Raw genomic sequence first — 25814 nt, forward strand, 5'->3', positions numbered from 1 at the left:
TTAATGGTCGGTGAAAAAACAAAAAAAAGTTGCAGCAAATATCTATGGAAATGAGTGTTTGTCTATCCTCCCTTTTCAGTGATTAGGAATTAATTTGAATAATTAACGATGATCAACAGAGATGAGAGTGTTGCATCTCGTAGGCTGACTGAAGTATGCTTGTGTGTGTGTGTGCGTGTGTGCGTGCATGCGTGCATGCATGTGTGTGTGTAAGTATGTGTACAAATGAATTATTTGTGTTGCTCTTTATACGTATGGACTAATTGTTTGAGGAAAGGTGAACTTACCTTATCCTCAGTCAGATGTTACACTAAAATCATTTTTGTGAAGTATTTGTACAGCATGACATGTCCTAGACTTTTTCAGTGTCCCATATACATACATGTTGCAGTTAATAATAATTTTACATTACCTGCCATTAAATCAGAGATGTTCTCCTAATATGTGTCACTTGCTTTGTAATGAAACTGGCTATTGCAGTGCCCTCTTAAATAGCAGAATTGTTATATATTTATACATATAATAAGTGAAGTGAATTATTCTTATTCTTATTCATATATATATATTTGGGCTGGGACTTTAATGCGTTAATTTAGATTAATTAATTACAGCGGAAAATAACACGTTAAAAATAATAACGCAATTACTTGCACCCTCCTCAGTTCCCTCATTTCTGCCACACCAGTAACTCTGATGAACACTCCAGCCCAGTAGGTGGCGGTAATGAACCTAAAGTCTGTTTGTAGCCATGAAGAAGAAGCACAGGAAGCACTGAGTGAAGTCAGGCACTGGTGAACAGTGAAGGAAGACGAGATTGAGCTTGTTGGGCAGAAAGTTTTCTTTTAAAAATCTTCCCGATGGCAGCTTGGATAAAAGCCTGGTTATGTGCAAATTGTACAACAAAGAGTTTTCTGATCACTGCATCACTTCAAGCCGACGGTATCACCTCAATGTAAAACATGTTGCTGTTAGTACCAGAGCTAACGTTAGCTACGAGTCAGCTAACGGCTAACGGTGTAGCCATCCCATAATAGACCACTTTTCTAGACAGTGCTTGAGTTTACAGAAAGTCTTAAAATGTTAAGTAAAATCGCTATAATTGCCCTTAGAATTGCAGTAATCTGTGAATGTAGCAGACAGATGAAAAATGCAGATAAATAGAAATGAAACATTTTTTGTGGTTTAAGTTTTTACTCCGTGGAGGCTCTGCCTCCTTGGAGGAGGAATAACCTAAACAACAAAAATATCTCTTTTAATAACTTAATTATAAACTTTTTGTTTATAAAAAAATATAGAAATAAAAATTGATATTCCTATAAAAAGAACCATCAAACTTACACCATTTATCAGACCCAGAAAAGATGAAAACAGAATGAATCTCTGGATTTTCAGCTTTCTGAAGCTCCTTGAACTACTTATGCTGATTTTATGTGCCATACAGTGGAAAAAAACAACTAAATTCAGGCTTTAAGTCATCAAAATCACCCTTTTCTATATGTCCCATTTTCCTTTTTATAAATAAATTTTAAATTATAAACACATATATGTCTATTCATTGATTCAACTGTCAACCACAATTTTATTTGAATTGAAAAACTTCACTTATTGTGTCAAATATTATTTGACAAAACTGCAATTATTGCGATTAATTAATTACAAAGCCTGTAATTAATTAGATTAATTTTTTAAGCGCGTCCCCCACTATATATATATATATATATATATATAGCATCTTCAAAAAATATTTGAAAAGTGGGAAAGAGAAAGTCTGGTGTGAGGCAAACCTATAATTGCAATTACAATGTTTTTCTACATAGTAGGGGTGTAATATGTTCAGAGGAAGCGCAAAAAAAGTATAGAGCAGTGATAAGGGAATTAAAAGATGTCAACACGTCACATGTCAAATTATTTACACTATCGTTCAAAAGTTTGGGGTCACCCAGGCAATTTCATGTTTTCCATGAAAACTAATACTTTTATTCATGTGCCAACATAATTGCACAAGAGTTTTCTAATCATTAATTAGCCTTTCAGCACGATTAACTAACACAATGTAGCATTAGAACACAGGAGTGATGGTTGCTGGAAATGGGCCTTTGTACTCCTATGTAGATATTCCATTAAAAATCAGCTGTTTCCAGCTAGAATGGTCATTTACCACTTTAATAATGTATAGACTGTATTTCTGATCAATTTAATGTTATCTTCATCAGGAAAAAAAACTGCTTTTCTTTCAAAAATAAGGACATTTCTTTTTAAGTGACCCCAAACTTTAGAACGGTAGTGTACATTACATGTGAAAGTAACCCTATGATTTTGTATCCAGGAGAAGTGATCTATTGCACTAAAGTGACCAACTGGTGCAAATCCATTTGTTGTGTTCATCCCACAGCTGGCAAATGCACCATTCTATGTCAAGAAAGGTGCTTCTTCAGTGTTTACTGTGAACATATTAATAATTCATAGAGCTGTGGGAATTATATTATTAGCAACATGTGATGCTGAAGGGTGGAAGAAAAAAATGTCTCAAGTCAAATGAAACAATCGTAAAATAGTTTTAGTTATTAAAGTATCTGAACAACAAGGGTATTGCTACTTCCTCCAATGCAGTTTTAATGATGAGGTGTACAACTCCTCTCCTGTACTTTTTTCCAGTTTGTTTTATATTCAGTGCTGTGTGTGACCCCCAAAAGCAAAACTGACCCTGAAATTGTGTTACATCTCTAAGGAAAATCTATCTCAAGAATAAAATGCAGGCACAGACAACATCCTAACCCCTCCCATGTTTTTCATCATCGCCAAGCATATTATAATTGTCTAAGGCAGCTCAGGACCAAGGCAGGGTGTCATGCCAAAGCCTGGCTTTTATGAGGGGTTTTATATTCATTTGATGATCCTGCGGGCCTCTGTTTCCTGAGTGGATTATCCGTATATGCCGGTGCTGAGCCCTTTTTATATTCAGCGCTGCGGCAGAGTCAATAAGGTCCATTCTGCATACAATATTCAAGATTATACAAGACAGACAGCATAATTCACACTCAATCAGAATACAAATGACTGCAGACGGCGGAACAACACATTTGAAAACAAACACAGCTGATTCACAGTGCTGGGGCTGTCTCAGTCATGACCACCTTACCACTCTCACACCGACTGTATTTTTTCAGGCCTGCAGGGAATTCTGTACCTCTGCTTGGTATGGAGTCCTTGTTTAGTAAAGTCATGGTCTAAAATAATGCATGTAATAAACTGGGGAGTAAGGTGGGCTTGAAGGTGACTGTTTGCCTTCCTTTTCATGTGCTTGCTTGTGCATACTCACATGAGCATCATTAAAATGATGTGCCGAGTATATCAGTCATGTTTATAATTTCATTAATGTGTTATGAACTGTTTCCACCTCCAGCAACCATAAAAATTGCTCTCCATGGGATGGATCGGGAGATGAGAGAGGAGTATTTGGTGGTCATTCAGGCTAAAGACATGGGAGGTCACATGGGTGGCTTGTCTGGAACTACGACTGTCACCGTCACGCTAACAGACATCAATGACAATCCACCAAAGTTTTCTAAAAGTAAGTAGCTTCACAACATTAAAAATTCCAAATCAAATAAAGGGGAAAAACAAATTACTGCTGCTCTAAATGAGTATTTCTCTGATGAGCCATAATTGGAAAAAATAAATGTTATTTTGCAAATTTCATTAAACAGGATCCTCAGAAGCTAATTCCTTTTAACTGTTGTAATGAGTAATGATGATGCAGTACTGTTACATGCTTCCATAATTTTTCTTAATTTGATCTGCATTTCTGGAAACCAAAGACCCGTGTCTGCTCCTCCCTAGGTTTGTATGAGTTTGTGATACCTGAAGATCTGCCAATAGAAAAAATGGGCGGCAAAGTAAAGGCGAATGACCGTGACATCGGCGAGAATGCCAAGTCAACGTACAGCATCATTGAAGGGGATGAGCAAGGCATGTTCATAATTACAACAGACTCACAGACACAAGAAGGGATTCTACGACTGAAAAAGGTAAGACCTGGAAACCTTCAGGAAAATGTGAGGAAAGGTTAACCTACCTTCTCTGTCTCTGTCAGGTATTAAACCCCCTTTGTTACTGGGACCAACAACTATTAAGTAAGCAATGTACATGTTAAAGATGGCAAGCTTTGACAAAGAATTGGACTGTACAACAAGACAGGCCCATTTGGTTCTTTTTGTGTTTTTTACATCATTAGCTGTCTCACATGTATGTTGGCTCACTGGTTTTGGAGAAAGTTTCATTATCACAGCATGTTCCATCATAACAAGTTGCCACTTCATGCTATTTTGCAGGAGAACCTTTGCTGCAATGTGGGCTTAGCACTGCCCGAGATGACTGTGATTGGTTTAAAGAAATATACACTACCATTCAAAAGTTTGGGGTCACCCAGGCAAGTTCATGTTTTCCATGAAAACTTATACTTTTATTTATGTGCTAACGTAATTGCACAAGGGTTTTCTTATCATCAATTAGCCTTTCAGCACAGTTAGCTAACAAAATGTACCATTACAACACAGGAGTAATGGTTGCTGGAAATGGGCCTCTGTACCCCTATGTAGATATTCCATTAAAAATCAGCCGTTTCTAGCTAGAATAGTCATTTACCACATTAGCAATGTCTAGACTGCATTTCTGATTAATTTAATGTGATCTTCATTGACAAAAACTGCTTTTCTTTCAAAAATAAGGACATTTCTAAGTGACCCCAAACTTTAGAATGGTAGTGTATATAAGCCAGAGCATTTTCCCTTATAGCTGAATGATAATCAGCTGCAGTCAGACCATTCTTCAGCACTGACAGCGCTGTTGAGGTAGGTCTGTCTATGTGAGATTATATCAACCTGCTACAGGTTGATATAGTCTCACATTGCAGTCTGTATAAAAAAACTGATGTTTCATTCTAAATGCAATGCTAACATAGCAGCAGATTGCTGTTCCTCCTCTGTGCTATTTCAAGTGAAATTTTGTGTCTTAGCTTGTAGAGAAGGGTTCACTCAACAGTATCACATCAAATATTAAATACTGCCCTCTCAGTTGCTTGGAGGCTAAAAGATCACAGGCTGTTTGGTATATATTGCTGAAACCTATTTTTTCTTTTTATTCAAAGAATATATGCAAGGAAAGAATAACAATAAATTCAAATATCACCTTTGACATAGTTTTTGCTGGAGGTAAAACAAGACAAGATACTTTTTTTTTCAAATTACAGCCATGCCCATTTAACTGTAACTCTCTAAGCTTGAGGCAAATTGTTACATCTTGCAAATAGGTTCAGCTCACATTCAAACTTTGGTTAAATTTGGTTTTGCTGACACCTACAATTCCATTATCATAAGACCAGATGGACTGAACCTAAAGTTGCCTGTTTTCCAGACAAACAAATCCACATGAGGGCTACATTTTGGCCCCAAAAGCTACTTTAGTGGAGCAGTTGCTGCTTAATGGCCTTGCTCAAAGGTACAATGGCAATAGTTTCAAGACGGAAAGACAATGCTTTTTAAATATGTTCATCAAGATGTGCCCAGGTGTATGGGCCTGAGGAAAACAAGTTAGCAACATTCCTGTCACCAATCTTGAATCTTTCCCCTTGGGACTAACAAATTAGTGCATAATGGCATGATGAAATACAAATGATAAATTTTAAAGTATGGCACATAAAACACATGCTTAACTGCTGATAGAATAAATGTCCTGAAATTGTTCTATTTATTTATTTTTTAATTTATTTTTGTCATAGAATGTAATATGTTTCTAAATGCACAGTGTCATTATTTCCTGTAGGATAAAAGCTTCAGAGGTTTGAGTGTGGATGTCATTTAGAGCACCAGTCTTATACTGGTCTCAATACTGAAGTATGTGAAATTTACATTTGAACACCACAATTAATTTTAATAACACTGTGACCTGTAAATAAGTCTAAATGCACCTGTATGTCAAGGACATCCATGGAAAATCAAACCGGGATTTGAACACATGGCATCAAAGATACCACAGCACATGGTATTTATATATGTATGTATATATGTATTCTATATTCTAAATTTACTGAGCTTGGTACCTTAGTAAGACATGTTTGCATATATTAAGTCATACATATGATTGATGGATCGATGTTCTTAAGTCTTAAGTCACGGTTGGCTCAGTGTCTGCCGAGAACAGCTATGCATCAGTCAAATGCACAATGCCATTGTGTTGTGATGTAAAATGACATTACCCCAAGGACATGTGGTGTGACTTTGTCAAAGTGTGAACAATGAACTGCGTGGGAGGTGGAATGTATAAGAGCTAAGGCAATCAGCTGGGACTACAATTCACTGCCACTAAAGAAAACATCAGTGCTGCAGAACAAACTTGACACAAAGTCATAAAATTTCTAACTGTTGACAAAGCAAATGTCAAATGTGTTAGTCTTTTGAGCAACCTCCACTTCCATGTCCCACAGAGAGACTTACTTTTCCCATGTCTGCTCAGGTTTCTTTCAGTTGCCCTGAGTTGGCTGCCAGTAAACTTGGGCAAAATAGAAAGAAGGCATTTGCGCACTTATTGTTTTTGCATCCCTCTAGACGGCAGTGTCTCATGTTGAAATGAGTGAAAAGAAGCAGTTGTGATGGTTTGGTTCCTTTGTTGTAAACCTTCAACAGTTTCATCCACCAATCAGGGTGACAGAAGAAAAGAGTCAGTGCAACTTTTCCCCCAACATCCTGTCCCCTCAACAGCTGTACAAGTCTATAAACTGCCATCTAATGCGGAATTCAAATTATTAAAGATCCTTTGCGGTAAGGTTAAAACATATTGATCTAACTGAGGCTGGAGAGGCACAAACCAGGGGAGAGATTCTTTGCTGTTTGAGTTTTAAGCTTTTTATCTGCACGCCCCCAGGCCTGTCGAGGGATGTTAGTGGGATGCTGAGCTTTCACCCCTGCAGCCAATGCTGAACTTTGAAGTCTCTAAATGGCCTGTGTGTACATACTGATTTGATGCTAACGCTTGAGTGAGACTGAAGAATGACACGGTGGAGTTGAGGGGTGGGACACAAAGGCAAAGCGGTGTTAACACGGGAGAAACAAGAATGTTCCTTTGTTGCAGAATTTGATTTCCCTGTTTGAAAAAAAAAAAAGAGTCATTCAGTTAAACCATGTAGTTTACTGAGAACATATGAGCATGTAGACTGGCTGTGCGACTTTCACTGTATAATGTTGACTGGCTCGAGCATTTTCTTTTTGCACTTAGGCTATGAATCTCTTAATAATCAACAGTAACTGTACAGCAGTATCACCATGCATACTTTTTTTTTTTTTTTTTTTTTTTGTCTGCATTTGTTCTCATTGTTTAACTCCACAAAAGGGGAGTCAACATTATATGAGATTGATGCATATTTTAGTCTTGCAGCCAAATATGCATACTAATAAAAATCAAAGTGCCTCTCCCAGGATTATTCAGTCAAAGCACTGTGTTCGTTTATTGAATTTAGAATTTGAACGGGTCAAAATATGACTTGTATTCTGATTCTGCTGTTAGGATAATATACAGTTTTAAAAGAGCTTTTAATGATGTCTTATTTGATTTTGTAAATGATATTGAAAATAATTCTAATTAAATTTAACCAGGGTAATTAAAGAAGCTGTTTACCGCTGTGTTTTCCTTAAAGAAGGTTTTTGTGTAATGAAATATGCCTGCAACAGTGAAAGCCCCCCTCTCCCCTTTCCAGTCTCTGTTAGGACACCAGAATCAGATGTAATGAGTTGTTTCTACATGCTGTCATCTGGGAATAATACTGAAATATTTTGATAGAGAGCAGCAAAGCATCGTGAGCCAGTTTTACTGAATGCGTTTAATGTGGATGTGTTGCTATACTCTTAAATGAGAAGAAGCTCACAAATATGCTATTGTACTCCTAAAGCTGCATTACTCCATATTTATTGATAAAATTGAAATATGTAATGTAAACAATCTTGCTTAAATACTAAATTACAGAAATTTAGGGCTAAACTCTGGGTCTACCTTCAGCTCTGGAGCATTTTAGCCTCTTTTAGCTCACTTTTTGGGTGTAAGGGCCCATATACTTCACTTTAGAAGGTTAAAATCATAATTTTTTTCTCATTAGTTGGTGGAGAACATACTGAGCTAAAATAAGAATGTTGGACTCACATAGATCAGGTGACCACAACACACTGCTGGATGTACTAGCAGCTATGTGCTGAAACATTATCTATGACAATTTAATGATCATAAATCGTAAATAAATAGATTAAATAAATGTCATAAATAAACAGACATACAGTATGTGTAGCTTTAATTTGCCAGTTTCTCTCCACAGACACTACCAGCCAAAAGTTTGGGCACAGCCTCTCATTAATAAAAATCAAAGTGCCTCTCCCAGGATTATTCAGTCAAAGCACTGTGTTCGTTTATTGAATTTAGAATTTGAACGGGTCAAAATATGACTTGTATTCTGATTCTGCTGTTAGGATAATATACAGTTTTAAAAGAGCTTTTAATGATGTCTTATTTGATTTTGTAAATGATATTGAAAATAATTCTAATTAAATTTAACCAGGGTAATTAAAGAAGCTGTTTACCGCTGTGTTTTCCTTAAAGAAGGTTTTTGTGTAATGAAATATGCCTGCAACAGTGAAAGCCCCCCTCTCCCCTTTCCAGTCTCTGTTAGGACACCAGAATCAGATGTAATGAGTTGTTTCTACATGCTGTCATCTGGGAATAATACTGAAATATTTTGATAGAGAGCAGCAAAGCATCGTGAGCCAGTTTTACTGAATGCGTTTAATGTGGATGTGTTGCTATACTCTTAAATGAGAAGAAGCTCACAAATATGCTATTGTACTCCTAAAGCTGCATTACTCCATATTTATTGATAAAATTGAAATATGTAATGTAAACAATCTTGCTTAAATACTAAATTACAGAAATTTAGGGCTAAACTCTGGGTCTACCTTCAGCTCTGGAGCATTTTAGCCTCTTTTAGCTCACTTTTTGGGTGTAAGGGCCCATATACTTCACTTTAGAAGGTTAAAATCATAATTTTTTTCTCATTAGTTGGTGGAGAACATACTGAGCTAAAATAAGAATGTTGGACTCACATAGATCAGGTGACCACAACACACTGCTGGATGTACTAGCAGCTATGTGCTGAAACATTATCTATGACAATTTAATGATCGTAAATCGTAAATAAATAGATTAAATAAATGTCATAAATAAACAGACATACAGTATGTGTAGCTTTAATTTGCCAGTTTCTCTCCACAGACACTACCAGCCAAAAGTTTGGGCACAGCCTCTCATTCAATGCTTCTTATTCATTTATATTATATTCTACATTGTATATTAATACTGAAAATTAACATTTTTTGTTTACAACATAATTGCATATGTATTCTTTTATAGTTTTGATGTCTTCGGTATTCATCTACAATGTAGAAAATAATTAAATAAAAACTATTGAATTAAAAGGTGTGTCCAAGCTTTTGATTGGTGGTGTATATGCTGAGATGACAATGTTTACATTTTGGGAGAATATTGCTTGAATTGTGTTCAGTTCCAAGCATCCCAGCTCAATTTTGGTTCATATCATTAAAACAATGGACTAGCTAAAATAATAATCAGATGTCTGAACTGTAGACACTAGTTTAAAAATACAAATATAACAGCTTCACCTCTGCTGGAAAACCAGTGTTTGAACTCATAATTGACTTTCAAATTACCATTCACTTTGAAACCCGGGCCTTTCCCCACCTCTCCATTTTAGTATAATTATTTTGAGTGTCCAGCCACACCTCATACAGGCCTCATTCTCTGCTACCTCTGAATTAAAGTGTAATCCATTGGCTCAAGGTCCAGCCACACTGTACTTTCTCGGCACAGACGGAGGGATCAGAGAAAGCGAAAAGGAAGGAATGGAGGAAGGGGGTGGATGTCAAGTGGGGAGGAGGGTGAGGAGGAGAGGAAGGGGAGGTTAATAATGAGTGTTCCAAAGAGCTTCTCTGACCATGGAGGAGTGGGACTTGGAGAGGCTTCAGAGGCTTCGGTTTTTCTGCTAGTGCCCTGATGCCAGGAGTACAGCAGTGTGGAAGTCAGGTCTCCTCCATGTCCTCCTGGCTGCTGCTGTCTCACAGCTGGACCCCCAGACTCCCTTCCACCCACATGCCTCCTCTGCCCCCAGAACTCTCACCACGAGCCCTGCCTAACCTCAGGGACAATTCCTCTTGCCTGCCTCGTCTTTCTCTAACTGAATACATTTCTCGTTTTGTTCATCTCCCTCCTCTCAGGCCTCCTCTTTCCCCCAAGCCAGCTCCTGTCCCCTCAAGCGGCAAGGCCCAGTTTTGATTTCCCTATAAATCCTGGTTATGGAGCGTGGAAGTGACTTGATCCCATTATTCTAGTAGTATGAGAGCGACCAGGGGTGATTCAGAATGAAATTGTGACAGTCTGGGGTGTCCTCAGAGATACCAAGAAAGTAAATTGTGACTCTCCTCTTTCTTAAATATTAAGGATGGGCCGTTTGTAAAGGAGATACTGCATATCAGTTGAAAAGATGGATTAAATAGATATGTCAGTCACACAATGACATGTGCTGTACAAAATAGTTTTATTTCTTTTTGGAAGACCCATTGATAGTCTTGAAATAAGCCCCTGTCTCATTTATTTTATGTGAACTGGGTGTAATCGCAGTATGAAAGTGCAAATACTCTGCTGTCACTGTAAAGGAAATTTGTGTTTTTTCAAGCTGATAAAGGTTGGAAAATAGTTTCAGGTTATGCTACTCTGAGAATTGTAATCACATTGACTGATTGATTTAAATCAAAATAATGATAAAATTAATTCTGCTTGCTGCAGTATACAACACTGTAGACATTATAGCAACCACTTAAAATCTCTGTCTCTTCAAAATAAAGTCTGTGCACAAGTAATTTGATTGTAACTATAGTATCTATTAAATGTGTGATATAATGATAGTAGCAGCATGCACTGCTGTCTGCCACAGTGTCTGTAATGATATGACCACTGGGAGGCACAGAAGTTAGGAATGTTCAAATCTTTCAAAAGGGATTTTAAGCTGGAATTGTAGTTTATTATTCCCATTGCTGTAAATGTTAATTTCTCGGTGAAGCATATGAATCTTGGTGCAGCTGGGACCATTAGGGATCAGAAAAAAAATTGTGATTTTGACAGTGGTGGAAAAAAAACTCTTTAAATGAAAGTAGAGGAACATTTTTGGCAACACATACCCATTATTAAAAGTAAAAGTTGTGATTATGCAGAGCTCCTTGTTTTAGCTTGTACTGCTTTAGCTGGTCTAGTTTAGTGATACCATTAATTGCTTTATATGTAGCTGGGTGGTTTAAAGTCCTCAGTGATTAAGAAGCTCCCTAATTTTCATCGCAAGAGCCAAGCTCCAAAAAACACGTCCTCCTACATTCCCCATAATGAAACTCAATGGTGTCTTTAATTGCACACCACTTCCATAGTAAACACCCATATGTTTCACACAGCCAGTTTCCAATACTAGTTTTGTGACTTTGTTCCAAGTGGAGGTAACTCTGATGACATGATCAAGGTTATTTTCAGACTCTCTGCAGAGCCAGAATATATAACATTGTTTTCACAGGCTGAGTAATGTTTCTTATGACAAGTGACCTGAATATATACACTGCCCCTTTAATCTAAAACAATGCAGTGTGTTTTTTATGAGGGAATGTTTAATACAGAACTTTTTTTTTTTAATCTTCTGTCATTAATGCAGGGCAGCATACACTACTGTTCAAAAGTGTGTCGTCACTTAGAAATGTCCTTATTTTTGAAAGAAAAGCATTTTTTTCAATGAAGATAACAGTGAATTAATCAGAAATACAGTCTAGACAGTGTTAATGTGGTAAATGACTATTCTAGCTGGAAATTTTTAATGAAATATCTACATAGGGGTACAGAGGCCCATCACTCCTGTGTTCTAATGGTACATTGTGTTCACTAATCGTATTGAAAGGCTAGTTGATGATTAGAAAACCCTTGTGCAATTATGTAAACATGAATAAAAGTGTGAGTTTTCATGGAAAACATGAAATTGTCAGGGTGACCCCAAACGTTTGAACAGTAGTGTAGATGCATCATTTATAAAGTAGCATTACATAAAACTATTTCAGCAAAATACAAGAATATCCAAACTGTATTTAATGCAGTAATGAAGCAATGTACATTATGTTATACCAGTGGGTGGTGCATTACATTATATTATAGATATATCAAACAATTCTGAGCTAAAATGCAGCAGTTTTTGACCACTTTTAATCTTACTCCCTTACAGCCTTTAGACTATGAGAGCAAGAGAGCCTACACACTGAAAGTTGAAGCTACCAACATCCGCTCGGAGCCCAACAGCGGTGTGCCCTTCAAGGATACAGCCACAGTAAAGATTGTGGTGGAAGACTCAGATGAGCCTCCTGTTTTCTCCAAACCCATGTACTTACTGGAAGTGGACGAGAATGCCTCCATCAACACGGTCATAGGGACAGTCAATGCCAGGGATCCAGACTCTACTGGGAGCCTCGTCAGGTAAGATGCACTTAATTGTGTTGAGAAATTAGATTCACTGTGAGAAAAGTTGAGGATTGAATTGTAGACAATAAAAAAATAGAAATGCAACAACTTTAGGTATATAAAACATCTACTGCTACTATCACAGCACACAATAGAACCATGGCACAACAAACATCTTGTTACACATATAATGGAAAATGTTGGGAACGAATGAGTGACTACAGAACTGAAACTTGGCAGAGAAAATATTCTTCAGATAGATAAATCAAATAATAACAGTGACTGTCACCTGAGGAGTGATGATCACAGCCAATGTAGAATTTAGAATTGCGAGAAGCTAATTTTAAGTTCCAAATATTGAGTCACTACTTGTGTGTCCTTGAAAATATAGCAGTAAGTTAGTGTGACTACACCAGGCACTGGTGAGGCGGGAGGATGGCATGGAGACCTTGAGACAAGCGTTACACAACGGAAATTCAAACACAGATTCTGATGATAATGTTTTTATGTGAAAAGTTTTTAGAGAGAGATTTCAAAGAAGCAACTGACCAATCAATGAACACATTTACTCACCTCGCATACTTTTTTTTTACTGCTGTGACTGAATGGTGTAAATTTTAACCCTCTGGAATTGACGGACACGTGGGCGCATCAAAATCACATGAGATTTAAGATGACATAGCAGGAATACACAGCATCGCTGAGTCTCCGTTTCAACTTTCATTGAAAGTGCGGATTTGAAACTATTCACCAGTTTTTGTATTGTGTTGATAGGCCAAGTAAAACCATAGTTATAATAAATAATAAACACTATGCTTTTTCCTGAATGTTGTCCCATTTGGCGCACATTTGTTACATCATGAAACAGTAAAAATGGGTGATTCTGTGGAGAGTGCTTGCAAGCCAAAAAAAAAACAAAACAAAAAAATGCTGGCAAGAAAAACAAACAGAAAAACATGACACTCCTTTCCTGTTGGTCGAAAGTGCACCACATCAGCCAGTGTGTTGAATCACACAGGTGAGGCTGCGCTGGAAAAAAGAAGACACAGGGTTAAGATCCAACCAGAACTGCAGAACTGTTCATTAAAATCAGCTCTTAACACATTTATGTCTGTCCAACTTCACATGGCACACTGCTCCTTCTGAAAGGTTAAACCCAGAGAAAATAAAGCATTTTAATCACTCACTTTCATTCTTTATACAGGAATTCGCTTGACTATAATACAACTGCTGTTGTCAATCTGCACATTTGAGAATGTCTGATTTTTAACAGTTTGCAAGGTAATGTAAGCTAACGTTATTGCTGTGAATGCTGTATTTGTTAGATGTTTGCCATATTTGCAAGTTAGCTAAGGTGAAGTCAAATTAAAGTATGATTGCCATTAACTAACTTGTCAAACTCTTGTCACAAAATACATGACACTTGTTTGACTTATATTTGATAGCATGGGCATGATGTAATTATGTTATCTATCACATTCACTAACCTGTCACTTCTGCGACATCATGTCTGTCAGCAGGATGCTTTGCAAAGTTGGACATGTTGGCTCCCTCAGTCTGACTGTCAGCTATGTCATAAGTCAAATAATGCCATAATCTAGTTTTGTGCATCTGCTTTGTCAACACTCCCGTGAGGTTCTGCAACAACATTTGTGCTTGTAGCTATGCTTCTGGCTGGCACGGCCATTAGGCCTCCTCCATTAGGCCTGTGGTCAGTGGAAGTGAAGTGCTGCACACGTACACACTGCCCTGCTGTCGCAGAATGAGACAACTCATTTTAAAACACTGTCATTCTGTACATAACAGTACTAATAAAATGGGGAGTAGCATCATTTTAAATGCAGAGTATTGCAATATCATTCTAGTGACAGTACACTGTACAACATCTTAACTGCCTATATTAGTTGCTGTTGCCCTTTTTTGAGATGACTTCAAAGAAACTTATATTTTTTATATATATATATATATATATATATATATATATATATATATATATATATATATATATATATATATATATATATATATGTATTTTTTTTTTTTTTTTTATTAACCATGAAATGTATGTGGATCCCTGATAAGCAAATTCACCTCACACAATTACATGCTTATAAACTGTAATGTCGATCATCCATGGTCTTACAGTACCCCAGCATGAATGCCTGAAACACTGAAACATAACTACTTCTGAGAAGTGGTGCCATGATGTCTTATCTTCTCCTCCTTCTAAAAACAGCTTCTGTTATTTTACATGGGAATTCCAGTCTTTGCTTGCTATCTGCTCAGAGCGACCAGATGGTCTCAACACTAATTTACTACTGTGGGAGAAACAGTGTAGTTCTGCGTTTGGAGAAGAGGGGTTTAACCTTTGCAGGGAGCCTTGGAGGCTTCACGCATCAAACTGTCTGGTGTTCTACACAGAGATATCTGACAACAGTGAACTATTGACAGGACCTCAGCTTTTACTGCTTAACCACTTGCTATTGAATGACCAGAGCAAGACGGCAGCAAAACTTTCAAAAGAAAAAGCTCTTTAGCTTAGCTTCAAGAAGTGATGGAAAGAATAGGTTAACAAATGAGTCTTTTCAGGCTATAATGACTTGTTTTATTAAAATGGTTGACACTGAGGCATGCAATTAAATCTCTTCATGTCTCTGACCTTTGGAGACTGTGGTAGCGTCTTTGGCAGTGAGGAAATGACTCAATGATTGTTCTCATTTCCACAGATGTACAAAAAAAGTAGATTATAAATTGAAGGCAGCATAACTTTCTCTTTCATTCTATGGCCAGCCCTGCTATGCTGTCCTCTTGTGTGACTTATTCTTGGAAATACCAGAAGGGCACCTTGAGGATAGGTTATACAGGCAATTTCTCTCCCTCCATCTTGGCATTTCATTAATTCTCCAGTGACTTGCTGACCGCATTCCCGGGACAACACTCAACAGGTTGAGTGTAATTGCATGGCGAGCAGAGAGCAGACTGTGTATATAGATTGGCTGTAGAGCTATAGAGCAGGGTTGGTTCATTTGACTTTTTCTTTTTTCCCCCACTTTTCTGGTGGCATCCTCATGTCTAGTGATGAGATTGCCAGGAGGAATTGAGGCTCTGAGGTTGCATGATGTCCCTTCACCAGTAAAAGAAGCAGTATATTTTGTATTTAATGACATCTTTTTGCCTCTGTCCTTATTCCATGCCATGGTGCCTGTGTGTTTGTTGATGCAGGTCTGTGCTTTATATGTTAGAGGGAGATAGAGAGACACTTAAAAAAATTAGTCATTTTCTTCTTCCATCTGAAGTGTATAAAAGTTCACTTCATCATGAAATTTATTCATCTCATTATTGCATTTTATTCTGAATTGGGTGCAGTATTAACAGTCAGTTCTGTTCACATGCTCTCAGTATTTGCTTCCTTCAGTCGATCATTATTGAAAGAAAAAGTGACTAAATAATGAATGAGTGTGGCTGCAGATGGCAGCACCCTGCTGACATGATCTCTTTGCCCATTTGCTGCTGTGAATCTGTCCAGATATCAACATCCTGTCTTGGCACTTGCTAAGTGTTTTGAGCATGATACAGCATGAACTGAGTCATCAGCTGCCATCTTTATTTACCAGGCCCTTTGCCTTTTTACAGTTTATTTCGCTCTTTCTTTCTTTTATATTCAAACTTAATAAACACATAGTCTTTGTTAGACTTTTAATCGCCAGTTTTATAATCTTGTAGAGATGATGTTATGTTCAAAATGGATTATTGCTCAAGGGCTTTGTGTGACTGTCAGGCTAAAAAAAAAAATTAAAAAAAAAAAGAAAATCTCCTGCCGTCACAGAAACAGAATAGGGCCTTTCAAAATGTTCTTGAGGGCTGTTAGATTTTTTAATAAAGCTCATTTTCAAACTTTCAATTTTATTCTCAGAGAGAAAGCAGAAGAATAACAAGCAGCTAATAGAATACTGTAGTAATCATTTGCCAGCTGTGAAGCCACTGATCATTAAAGAAATAATAGCGGTACATGCACACACTAGCAGAAATTTACTTGCAAGTTGATTTTTTTTCATGATAAATTGATTTATCCATGTCCAATTACACATTTTTACCCCCTTCCTCCTTTCAGTCCTTCAAGATGATGTATCACACATGTCGAGAGTTTCCTTTGTGAGGGGATGAGATGAAACAAACTATTGTCATTGGAAGCTTAATATGATGCATTGCCCTCACCAAAGACCATTTGATTTTACTTCCAGCCAGGGTTTGTATTAGTCTGTATCTCTGAGCTTTGTGCTGATAAAATGATTACAGTCTGGGAGATTTTAATCCTTCCAAATGTACTGGCTGACAGAAGGCTATAGCCTCAGTAATGCCTCTTACAAGATCCCAAGTATGTTGTAAATAATGGAAAATTTGGACAAAAGCCTCAACAGACAACAAGCCAAATATTTTGACTCTGTCTTTTGTTATTTTCATTATTGAGTAATCATTTGATGTAAAACATCATAAAAGTGTGAAAAAAATGTCTGTCTCAACTTCCTAGTCCAAGGTATCAACTTCAAACATTGGATTTTGTTCAGGCAAGAGTCCAAAACCCCAAAACAGTCAGTTCATATTGCTGTAACACAGTAAATCCACACACGAGAAAAGCAAGGTTTTGGAGATTGAAATGATTAATTAATTACAAAAATACCGATACTGATACAGTATAAAATGCATTATTTATTGGCTGTAAAACTATTAATGAACAATCAGCCCACAATGTCCTCCTCACTTTGTTTTGTCTCTTTCTTTCAACCTTGTGGACTTTTATTTTCTTAGTGTTTCAAAAATTTAGACGAGGACAGGCTCTCCAAAACCAAGCTGTCGTCACTCAAGCTGGATATATATTTGTGGAATGGCTGCCATAATAGCACCATTAATGTGGACTCGCTTCTGCCACCATCTAAACAAGCTCTCGAGTCGACCCCTATGATTAGGATCGCTCTCCGTCTTAATCCCCCCTCCTGCCATACCAGACCAAAACAGTCTGAGTCTAAACCACTCGGGGCGAGTGCTCTGGTGGGCTGCCATGTCCTCTGCACTCAGGAGACAAACAACCCCTTAGCTGTACTTAATGCACCCAACCAATAACATTTCAGGTGCACTCCATGAAATACTCCCTCAGTATTGCTTCTCTGTGGAGCCTGTGCTCTGTCGTTTTCTACCTGACTGATCACAAATAAAAAGCAATGTGACATCTGGCAGTCACTCAGGTTGTCTGACACGAACTGCTGGATTTCATAGAATAGCAGAGTGTATTTTATTTCAAAATATTGATACTGTGACAAGCATTGCCAAAATGTGCTTTAGTTTCATTTCCATCTTTTCCTTCTTTGTTCTTTTTTTTTGTTCATATTTTTGAATGTAATTGCTGTAGTGTAATGGAATTCTGTGAATCTTGTTTTGTTCTGCAGTTTTTGCTATGTTGTTATGGCATGGTTGACAGCTGTCATGCTGCATATGGTAATACAAGCAGTCAAGTAAGGGAGACTGGAAACAAATGGAAATTTAATGTCATTTCGGCCAGCTTTTTTTTCACATTGATGATTTCTTTGTTTTTGATGTTTTCTTATTAATGGTTTAAATTAGTTTGTACGCTTGAGAAAAATCTCCTTCCCTTTTAAAAACAAACAAATAAATAAATACATGAAATGGCCTGAGAAACAACCTGAATAAAATGCAATGTTCAAACACCAATGGTCAGCACTCAGGGAATGGCAAAATTAGTTCTACATCTGTGATCCTCCCGGTGGATTTACTGACCTAATAACAAGCAGGAATGTCAGAGGCATTTTGTTCTCTGCAGAAAAAAAAGAAGAAACGTTCTCGATCTTTTCACCTCTTCTTCCTCCAACTTGTACAGGCGCTCAGTCACTCACATGCACACATTCACAGTCTACAGAGGTCAAAACCAAACAAACCTTTCCGTGGCTACTCCACCTTTAAACTCTACTGATACATATATATATATATAAATATAATAAATATTATATATATATATATATATATATATATATATATATATATATATATATATATATATATATATATATATATATATAATATTTATTATATTTATATATAAACATTCTTTTCTCTTAGTTTTTTTCTAGATTTGGTCTAGAAAAGTGCATTTGGTCTAGAAAAGTGCATTTACACAACAACTGCATGTTTTAATATATGTTTTTTTTTTAAATCTCTCTAAATTTTCCGAATTATATTGACAGTCTGTGACTTTTGAAATGAGTAGTTGAAATTGTTCCTCTTTAGAATGAAAATGTGAATTCACAAGCTATAAAACACTGCTTTAATCAGTTTAATATGTGCCGTGGTTCTGCTGATACAGCCTCACTTGGTCTCGTAGTTTATGGCAGCTGATTTCAGCTAAATTTTGTACACTTTAGACAGAAATTGCTACTGGCATCAGTGATCCACTTTTCTAACTTCACAACACTTACACGCTGCTTATTATGATTATTATGCAGTTGTCACTTGTGGTTCATTACATCTGATAAACCTAATATTGTCATCGTGGTTAATTTTTCCGACTTCACAAAGTAGCCTCCAGAACTACAGAAGACATTACATTATTTATAAAATCAGTAAAGTGGCCTTTCGATTTTTGTCTTAAGTACTTAATATTGTTTTCACCACATAGAAAATCGGGGTTCAGGGTGATGCTAAAGATGCCTAGTTTCAGAAAAGTACAATGCTTAGTATCTTTTATTGACATTGATCGTATAATACAGATTATCTGTGTTTTGCCAATTCATTCTCAGTTTGTGTTGATTATTTGTCATGTTGTGATACAACAAATCACAACATAGAGCTAGAAGTTAAATGGTGGCAGATGCGGGTCACCACCATTGGTGTTATTGCTGTGTTCATAATCAGGTACGATTCATTATGTCTCCAAATGATTTAACTTCAATTAGCGATTCATTTTCATCTCTTTATTTTAAAATGAAAGACAATTTTACAATTAAGTTTTATTTGTTAATGTGAGTTTATAACTGCAGACAATTATGTGATGGGGACAAAAGAAAAATCACAGAGTAGTTAGTATGAGCGTTGATAACCTGTGCAGCTAAAGAGACAGAAGACTGCCACCCACAGAAACTCCAACAGGGAAGATGTCCCGGCCATACTGTTTGATGGACAGTCGGTGTATGAGAAATGCAGCACACATTAGTGCAACGATCCAAAAATGAGCAGAAATAAGAAAAACAATCTCACTGATTACAATTTATAGTTACCTTTTTTTAAATTCACAGAACAGCTCCTGTCCCACTGATGCAGTTTGATTAAAGTATTATGTGTGCTTTTATTGAAGCTGAATATTTCTGGGTGTCTGCTGCATCAGTTGTAAGAGAGCTACTCTGTCGTAAAATATTTGACACAAACTGCGTCTACGTGATGTTTAAGTGTTAGACTGAGGTCCAGTGCCATTTAAACCCTTGTGAAAGATAATGCAAAGCTGAGACGAGCTGATACAAACACACACAGACACGCGCAGGCATTTGCACCCATTCTCTCATCACACTCAGGGAAGCTGTGCACGTATAACGCTGGATATCATTTTTTATTTGCTTTTAATTCTTTTCACATCACGTTGTCAGTTTGAGTGACAGGTGGCAGAACATTTCAGGGTCTGTCTCCTCGCTTCCACGTGAGGCTGTCAGAGTTTGACTGGGATCCACTCAGTCTGCAGGAGAGAGCCTGCTCCCAGGTGGTTTGCTGCTGTCTGCCTGTCTTGAAAGTGCTCTGCGTCTGCAGGGCAAGAGAGAAAGAGAAGAGGGGTATGGGGATGGGGGGGTGTGGGTGGGTGGTGGGTGGTGTGGGTGGGTGGTGGGGGGTGGGGGGGGGTCCTTATGGACCTCTCCCAGCCTGGCGTCTGGAGGATTTTACACCATTTCATCTCAAAAATGGAAATGTCACGGCTCGGTACATCTCCCCAACAATTGGAATCTGGGCCAGTGGATTATTTATTTCATTTCCAACCATTCTTGTATAAGCAGCACCCTCCTTCACATAAATAGTTGTTGTGACTTTGTCTTTGGCATTTTCTGCTGCTCTTTCTCTGTTTCTCTTTCCTCTGTGTCTCTTCCATCCTCCCTCTCCCTTTTTTTCCAACCATATAAATACTGCAGGGTTCCTGCCAACAGGTTTGCACTGATAGGGGTGAGCAGTTCCAATGTGAGATGGTATGAGACCCAGGGTGAGGAAAGAAGGGAGACGGGGTGAGCAGGGCGTCTGGTGGCCGAGGGATGTCTGCATGGGGAAGGGGGTTTGCAAAGAATTGGATAGGGGGATTGGATTAGGAAGAGATTGAGACCCAGCTGGATGGAAAAAAAAAACAAAAAACGCTCTCACTGTTGGAGGGGGAAGATATTGTGAGGGAGGACGTGAGAGTGAGACAGAGAAAAAGGAGCATGGACAGTTTGTCCTGAAGGTATGGAAATGCTTATGCAGTACATGGTGTAATTAGCTCACGTGAATCATTGCGGCCTTGTGTTTTGGGTGAGTGGGATGTTTATGACAGTCACGCATAATGGCAAATGAAATGTGTAAAACCAAAGATGACCCATAATGACAGATTCTTTTTTAGTCAGTTTTGTGTGGGCCTGTCCCAAGAATTGGCGCTATGCGCGTTGCAACATGAAAGAGTGATTTCACAGCTTCAAGTGGCATCGGAAAATTCTCTTTTATGTGCACTCCAATTTCATACCCGCTGCTTGAGTTTTTTTGCTGAAGAGTTTCATGTGTTGCCACTGTATTTTTAAGACTGTACAAGTCTCAAAAAGTCAGTGTGTCAGTAGCAGGGTCACAGAGGAATAGAATCCTGAAAAGAACAGTTTGACAAATGTTTCCCCTGAAGGATACATTTTAATGTGTGCAATTTTATTTATTCACAAGAAGCTAAAAGTGGCTACTGGCTTAGAAAGAAAACAAAATCATTTCTCTAAAATCAGACAAGGTCAGTCTAAACAGATAGGTCATTGGTTCATCTCTATTACATCCATTACCCCCACCCCTCGGTTGTTAGTGGGTTGTGTGTGACACAATGACATCCTAACTCATTAATGCAAAGCCTTTGGGAGCCATTGAGTGTTGACAGATCCCAAACAGGGTTAACAACACCTCATTTCTTACCCTGACATAACATGTACTAATGGTTATTTTTGCTGGAGGGAGGCGTTGCCTTGATTGGGGGGAGGGCTTCTCAGATTAGGCTTTAATGTCCTCTGCTGCTCATGTGAAGGCTGTAATTATTCCTCAGATGATAATTATTGATTTCCTACTGTTTTTAATGTGCATTGATCTACAGGTTTCTCTTGATGAACAAGGCCGCGTTTAGCCACAACACCCAAAGGATTGCAAAATAGATGCTTCAGTGGTGGCGTGGCTGTTTTGGTTCAAATGTCTGACAATTGTTTGTATTTACAGGTACTTCATCGATCGGCACACAGATCTAGAGAGACAGTTCAACATCAATGTGGACAATGGCAAGATCACACTGGCCAAACCGTTGGACCGGGAGACAGACATGTGGCACAACATCACAGTAACCGCCACAGAAGTCCGTAAGTAACCTTTCCTCATTCTGCTCTCCCCTGCTGTGCTACGTTGCTCCTCATGAATTGGAATGTCCCATTTTCAAAGTCAACATATGATTAGACATTCATTGGTATGCAAGTTTTAAAAATGAATAACTGCAGGTAAACACATACAATATCTTCTTCTACTCAGTGGCTTCATGGTTTGCCTCAGTCAAAGGAATCACTGACCTGCTACACACAATCCTCTGTTCAACTGTGTGGCGCTTTGTAAACCAGCACTTTTAATCGTTCCGAGAGTATGGCACAAACAATTAGCATTTGAATCCACGGAGGCATTAAATACATTAATTTGCTGAGTTTTGATTGAATTAAACAGCTCAGTAGTCAATTTGTGCAAGTGCAAGAACATTAAGACGTATCAAATAAACAGTTTTAAAGACATGCTCCAGAGTGGATTGCTCCAACGCCAGCATCCATTACAGATTAAAGAACATCTGCGAACTGCAAAACTCACTGACTACGTAGAAAATCTTGCCGGCAGAGCTACAAACAGCTTCAACCATATGTAAGGCTTTATTTGCATACAGATTGTTTTGGGGGGCTGTATGTTGTGATAAAGCTTAATGTACCCCTTTAAGCTATTGGAATAGAAATTTACACCGCTTGTAACTTTTTCTGTCTGCTTCTGTGCTATCTCTCTATCCCTCTCTCTCTCTCTTTCATCCTCTTTCTGTTCTTTTCTTTACTTAATCAAAGGAAACACACATTAATTGTCAAAAGAAATGAAAACCTGAACACTGTCATAATGTTTTGGCCATGCAGCACAGACAAATCCTTCCATCGTAGCATCCCGTTGGAGGGACTGAATGTGTCCCATTTGATAAGCTGTTTGCCTTGTCATGTCGTGCACCCATACATTGAAAGCGTGTTTTCATGCCTCTTGGCAAAATAACTGTGGCTTGAGATAGTGGCATCACCGAGAACACCTAATAGGAATTTGCCAAAATAAATATGGCAGCTTTGCTATTCTTCACGGATGGAGAGGGGAAGCCGGTGTCTTCTCTGGCGTGACAAGGAATAGATGTGTTCCCAGTTCTATCTCGATGCCATTTGCCACCCAAACGGAGGCTCATTCTGCTGCCTCGCACCAGTTGACATCTGACTAATCAGATTCTATTCCCTGTCTGCTGTTGAGGGAAAATCACTTGTGTGGGGAGGGGCTGTGTCTCCCCCTCCCTCTGCTCTAATCCATCTATCACTGTCTATCAGACTGTCAATTTCCAGTCACCTCAATTCTTACCTCTTTTTCAACCCATCCCTCGGAAGGGCTGGAGACCTTGAATTTGTGGAGCATCTGATCCACTGTTTTGTGTTTGATTTGATTGAAAAGAAATAAACAAAAATAAAAATAAAAACAAGTGGACAAAAATCACAAATGTGTTCAAGTTAATTTGTATAGGTGTATGACGTGTAGCTACTGTTGCTATTGTTCAGGTTCATAACTGCAAAAAGTGTGGGAATGTTAATTGTGATAAGTAATAAAATTCAACCCAGCCCATTTAAATACATTAAGGATTTTTGCTGCTGCCCCTTCAATTTTTTAATTGATTATAACATTTATATCATGAACACGATGATGTCTTTAAAGTGGGTGGCTCAAAAGAATTTTGGAAAATTGCAGAGGCTATATTATGCTTTTTGGGTTTCTCCCTTCCCTTTAGTGTTTTATATACAGTAAGTGTTCTTTTGTGCGTGTTAAAGATCTGCAAACTTACAAAGCCCAAAGTTCACCCCAAGGGGAGTTACTCTCTTTCACAGAAAGTGCTGCTCGTTAACTGCCTAAGATGGTTCATTTGAAGTTCAGGCTTTTCTTGTGTTACTTATTTATGTCACCATGTAACACATTTGCTGCCTAGCGACTATGCTGGCCTTCAGACGAAGAATGAGCAGCTTCTGATCTGCCATTTCTTCACTAGAGCCTTTTCTGCAGAGGCCACATCTCTTTGTCTTGATGGGTACAGTACGTATCCATCGTTAACTTGTTTCCATTGGACCAGCTGACCAATCAGAGCAGACTGGGCTTTTCAGAGGAGGGGACAGTAAAGAGAAAGGAAATAAAACAGAGCGTTCCAGAAAGAGAGTGAGCAGAGATGCTGCAACAGTGTACAGTATGAGAAAAAAAGTGTTTTTGAACATAAAAGTATGCTTATATTATTAGAGCCTGAAAATATAATGATAAGCCTGTAAATGTACGTAATACGGGCTCTCACAACTCAGAAAATCTTCTGTTCATGTCCTAAACATATCGTGCTCATTGTCTCATTCATAGCTACAATAAATACAACAAATACAACAAATGAATAAAATAAAATAACGTAATGTAAAAACAAATACAATCACACACCAATGTCTTTGGCCAAACTGACCTAGCCCTCGGCTACATTAATAGATACTTGCTTTAAAAGTTGCCGTTTGCACCGCTGGTTAACAAATACAGCCATTCACTGGGACTCTCGAAAGGAACTGTCAATTACCAGAGATGAATAATTGCAATCAAAATCTAATCTGATTAAACTGCCTTTTATTATCTTTTTAGAGTGCAGTTACCAATGGCTCATTAATATGCATATTTTAACCCTCATGTTTTAAACATTACAGTGTACAGGGGATTTTCAAAGGCACTTTCAATGACATTTTTTTTATTTTCTGTTGCCTAGAATCCTGTTTTGCATTGTTGATATCAGTTGAAATGTAGATTGATGTGGCTTATCATCTGTCCTCCCATCAGCTCAGGAAATGAAGGGAGAAATAAAGACGGAGAATAAAGGAAATTAAAACTAGGTCACAGAATTTACCTGTAATTTCATGTGTAACCTTGTTTTTTTTTTTTGTCCAGTCGATTTTGTGTCTTCTTATTTATTCATCTCTTCTTTGTTCCTACTTCATCTATCTATCTATCTATCTATCTATCTATCTATCTATCTATCTATCTATCTATCTATCTATCTATCTATCTATCTATCTATCTATCTATCTATCTATCTATCTATCTATCTAGGAAATCACAGTCAGATTTCAAGGGCAATTGTGGCCATCAGAGTAATGGACATTAATGACAATGCACCTGAATTTGCCACCGAATACGAGGCCTTTTTGTGTGAAAATGGAAAACCTGGACAGGTAAGGAAAGATATCACGCATTCATCAAAGCAGTGATCTATCACTTTCTTACTCTCTGTCCCTTTCTTTTTCTCACTTTCCTCCCCTGTAATGATTGGCCGCAGTGAATTATAGCCTATTTATTTCACTGGGAAACTACGGAGGTGGGAGTACGGTCCTTTTTCTCTGCAACAGTCCTCCCTTGACTCAGTGTGTGTGGAGCAAAGGGGAAATGAGAGCAGTCAGGATTGATCAGAGTGGATCATAATTCAAGACTGTCTTTCATGTCCTCCTCCAGATGGCACAATGCCTCCCCCAGCCAAAAATCCTGGACGAGTACTTAGCATTCTCCTTCTCATCAATCGACCTCATTCATGGGACCTGCGTATGTGCAATTGGGAGATTTATTGAAAGGACGAGAAAAAGGGAAGCTAAAAAAAAAAAAGAAAAACTGTCCTGCAGGGCCTGAATTATAAT

The 25814-nt window shown here is 37.9% G+C and overlaps 1 protein-coding gene across 4 annotated transcripts in view; it reads left to right on the forward strand.

The window, feature by feature from the left end:
- Positions 1-25814, forward strand: part of cdh8 (cadherin 8) — a 101534-nt gene that overhangs the window by 68599 nt on the left and 7121 nt on the right. For all 4 annotated transcript variants that reach the window (XM_023261734.3, XM_023261732.3, XM_055012275.1 and 1 more), the window contains exons 5-9: positions 3404-3571; positions 3841-4028; positions 12359-12606; positions 22066-22202; positions 25237-25358. In XM_023261734.3, the coding sequence (XP_023117502.1) occupies positions 3404-3571; positions 3841-4028; positions 12359-12606; positions 22066-22202; positions 25237-25358 (863 nt within the window). The remainder of the gene's footprint in view (positions 1-3403; positions 3572-3840; positions 4029-12358; positions 12607-22065; positions 22203-25236; positions 25359-25814) is intronic.

The sequence above is a fragment of the Amphiprion ocellaris genome, chromosome 1 (genome assembly GCF_022539595.1).
Source record: "Amphiprion ocellaris isolate individual 3 ecotype Okinawa chromosome 1, ASM2253959v1, whole genome shotgun sequence".
Classification (NCBI taxonomy): domain Eukaryota; kingdom Metazoa; phylum Chordata; class Actinopteri; family Pomacentridae; genus Amphiprion; species Amphiprion ocellaris.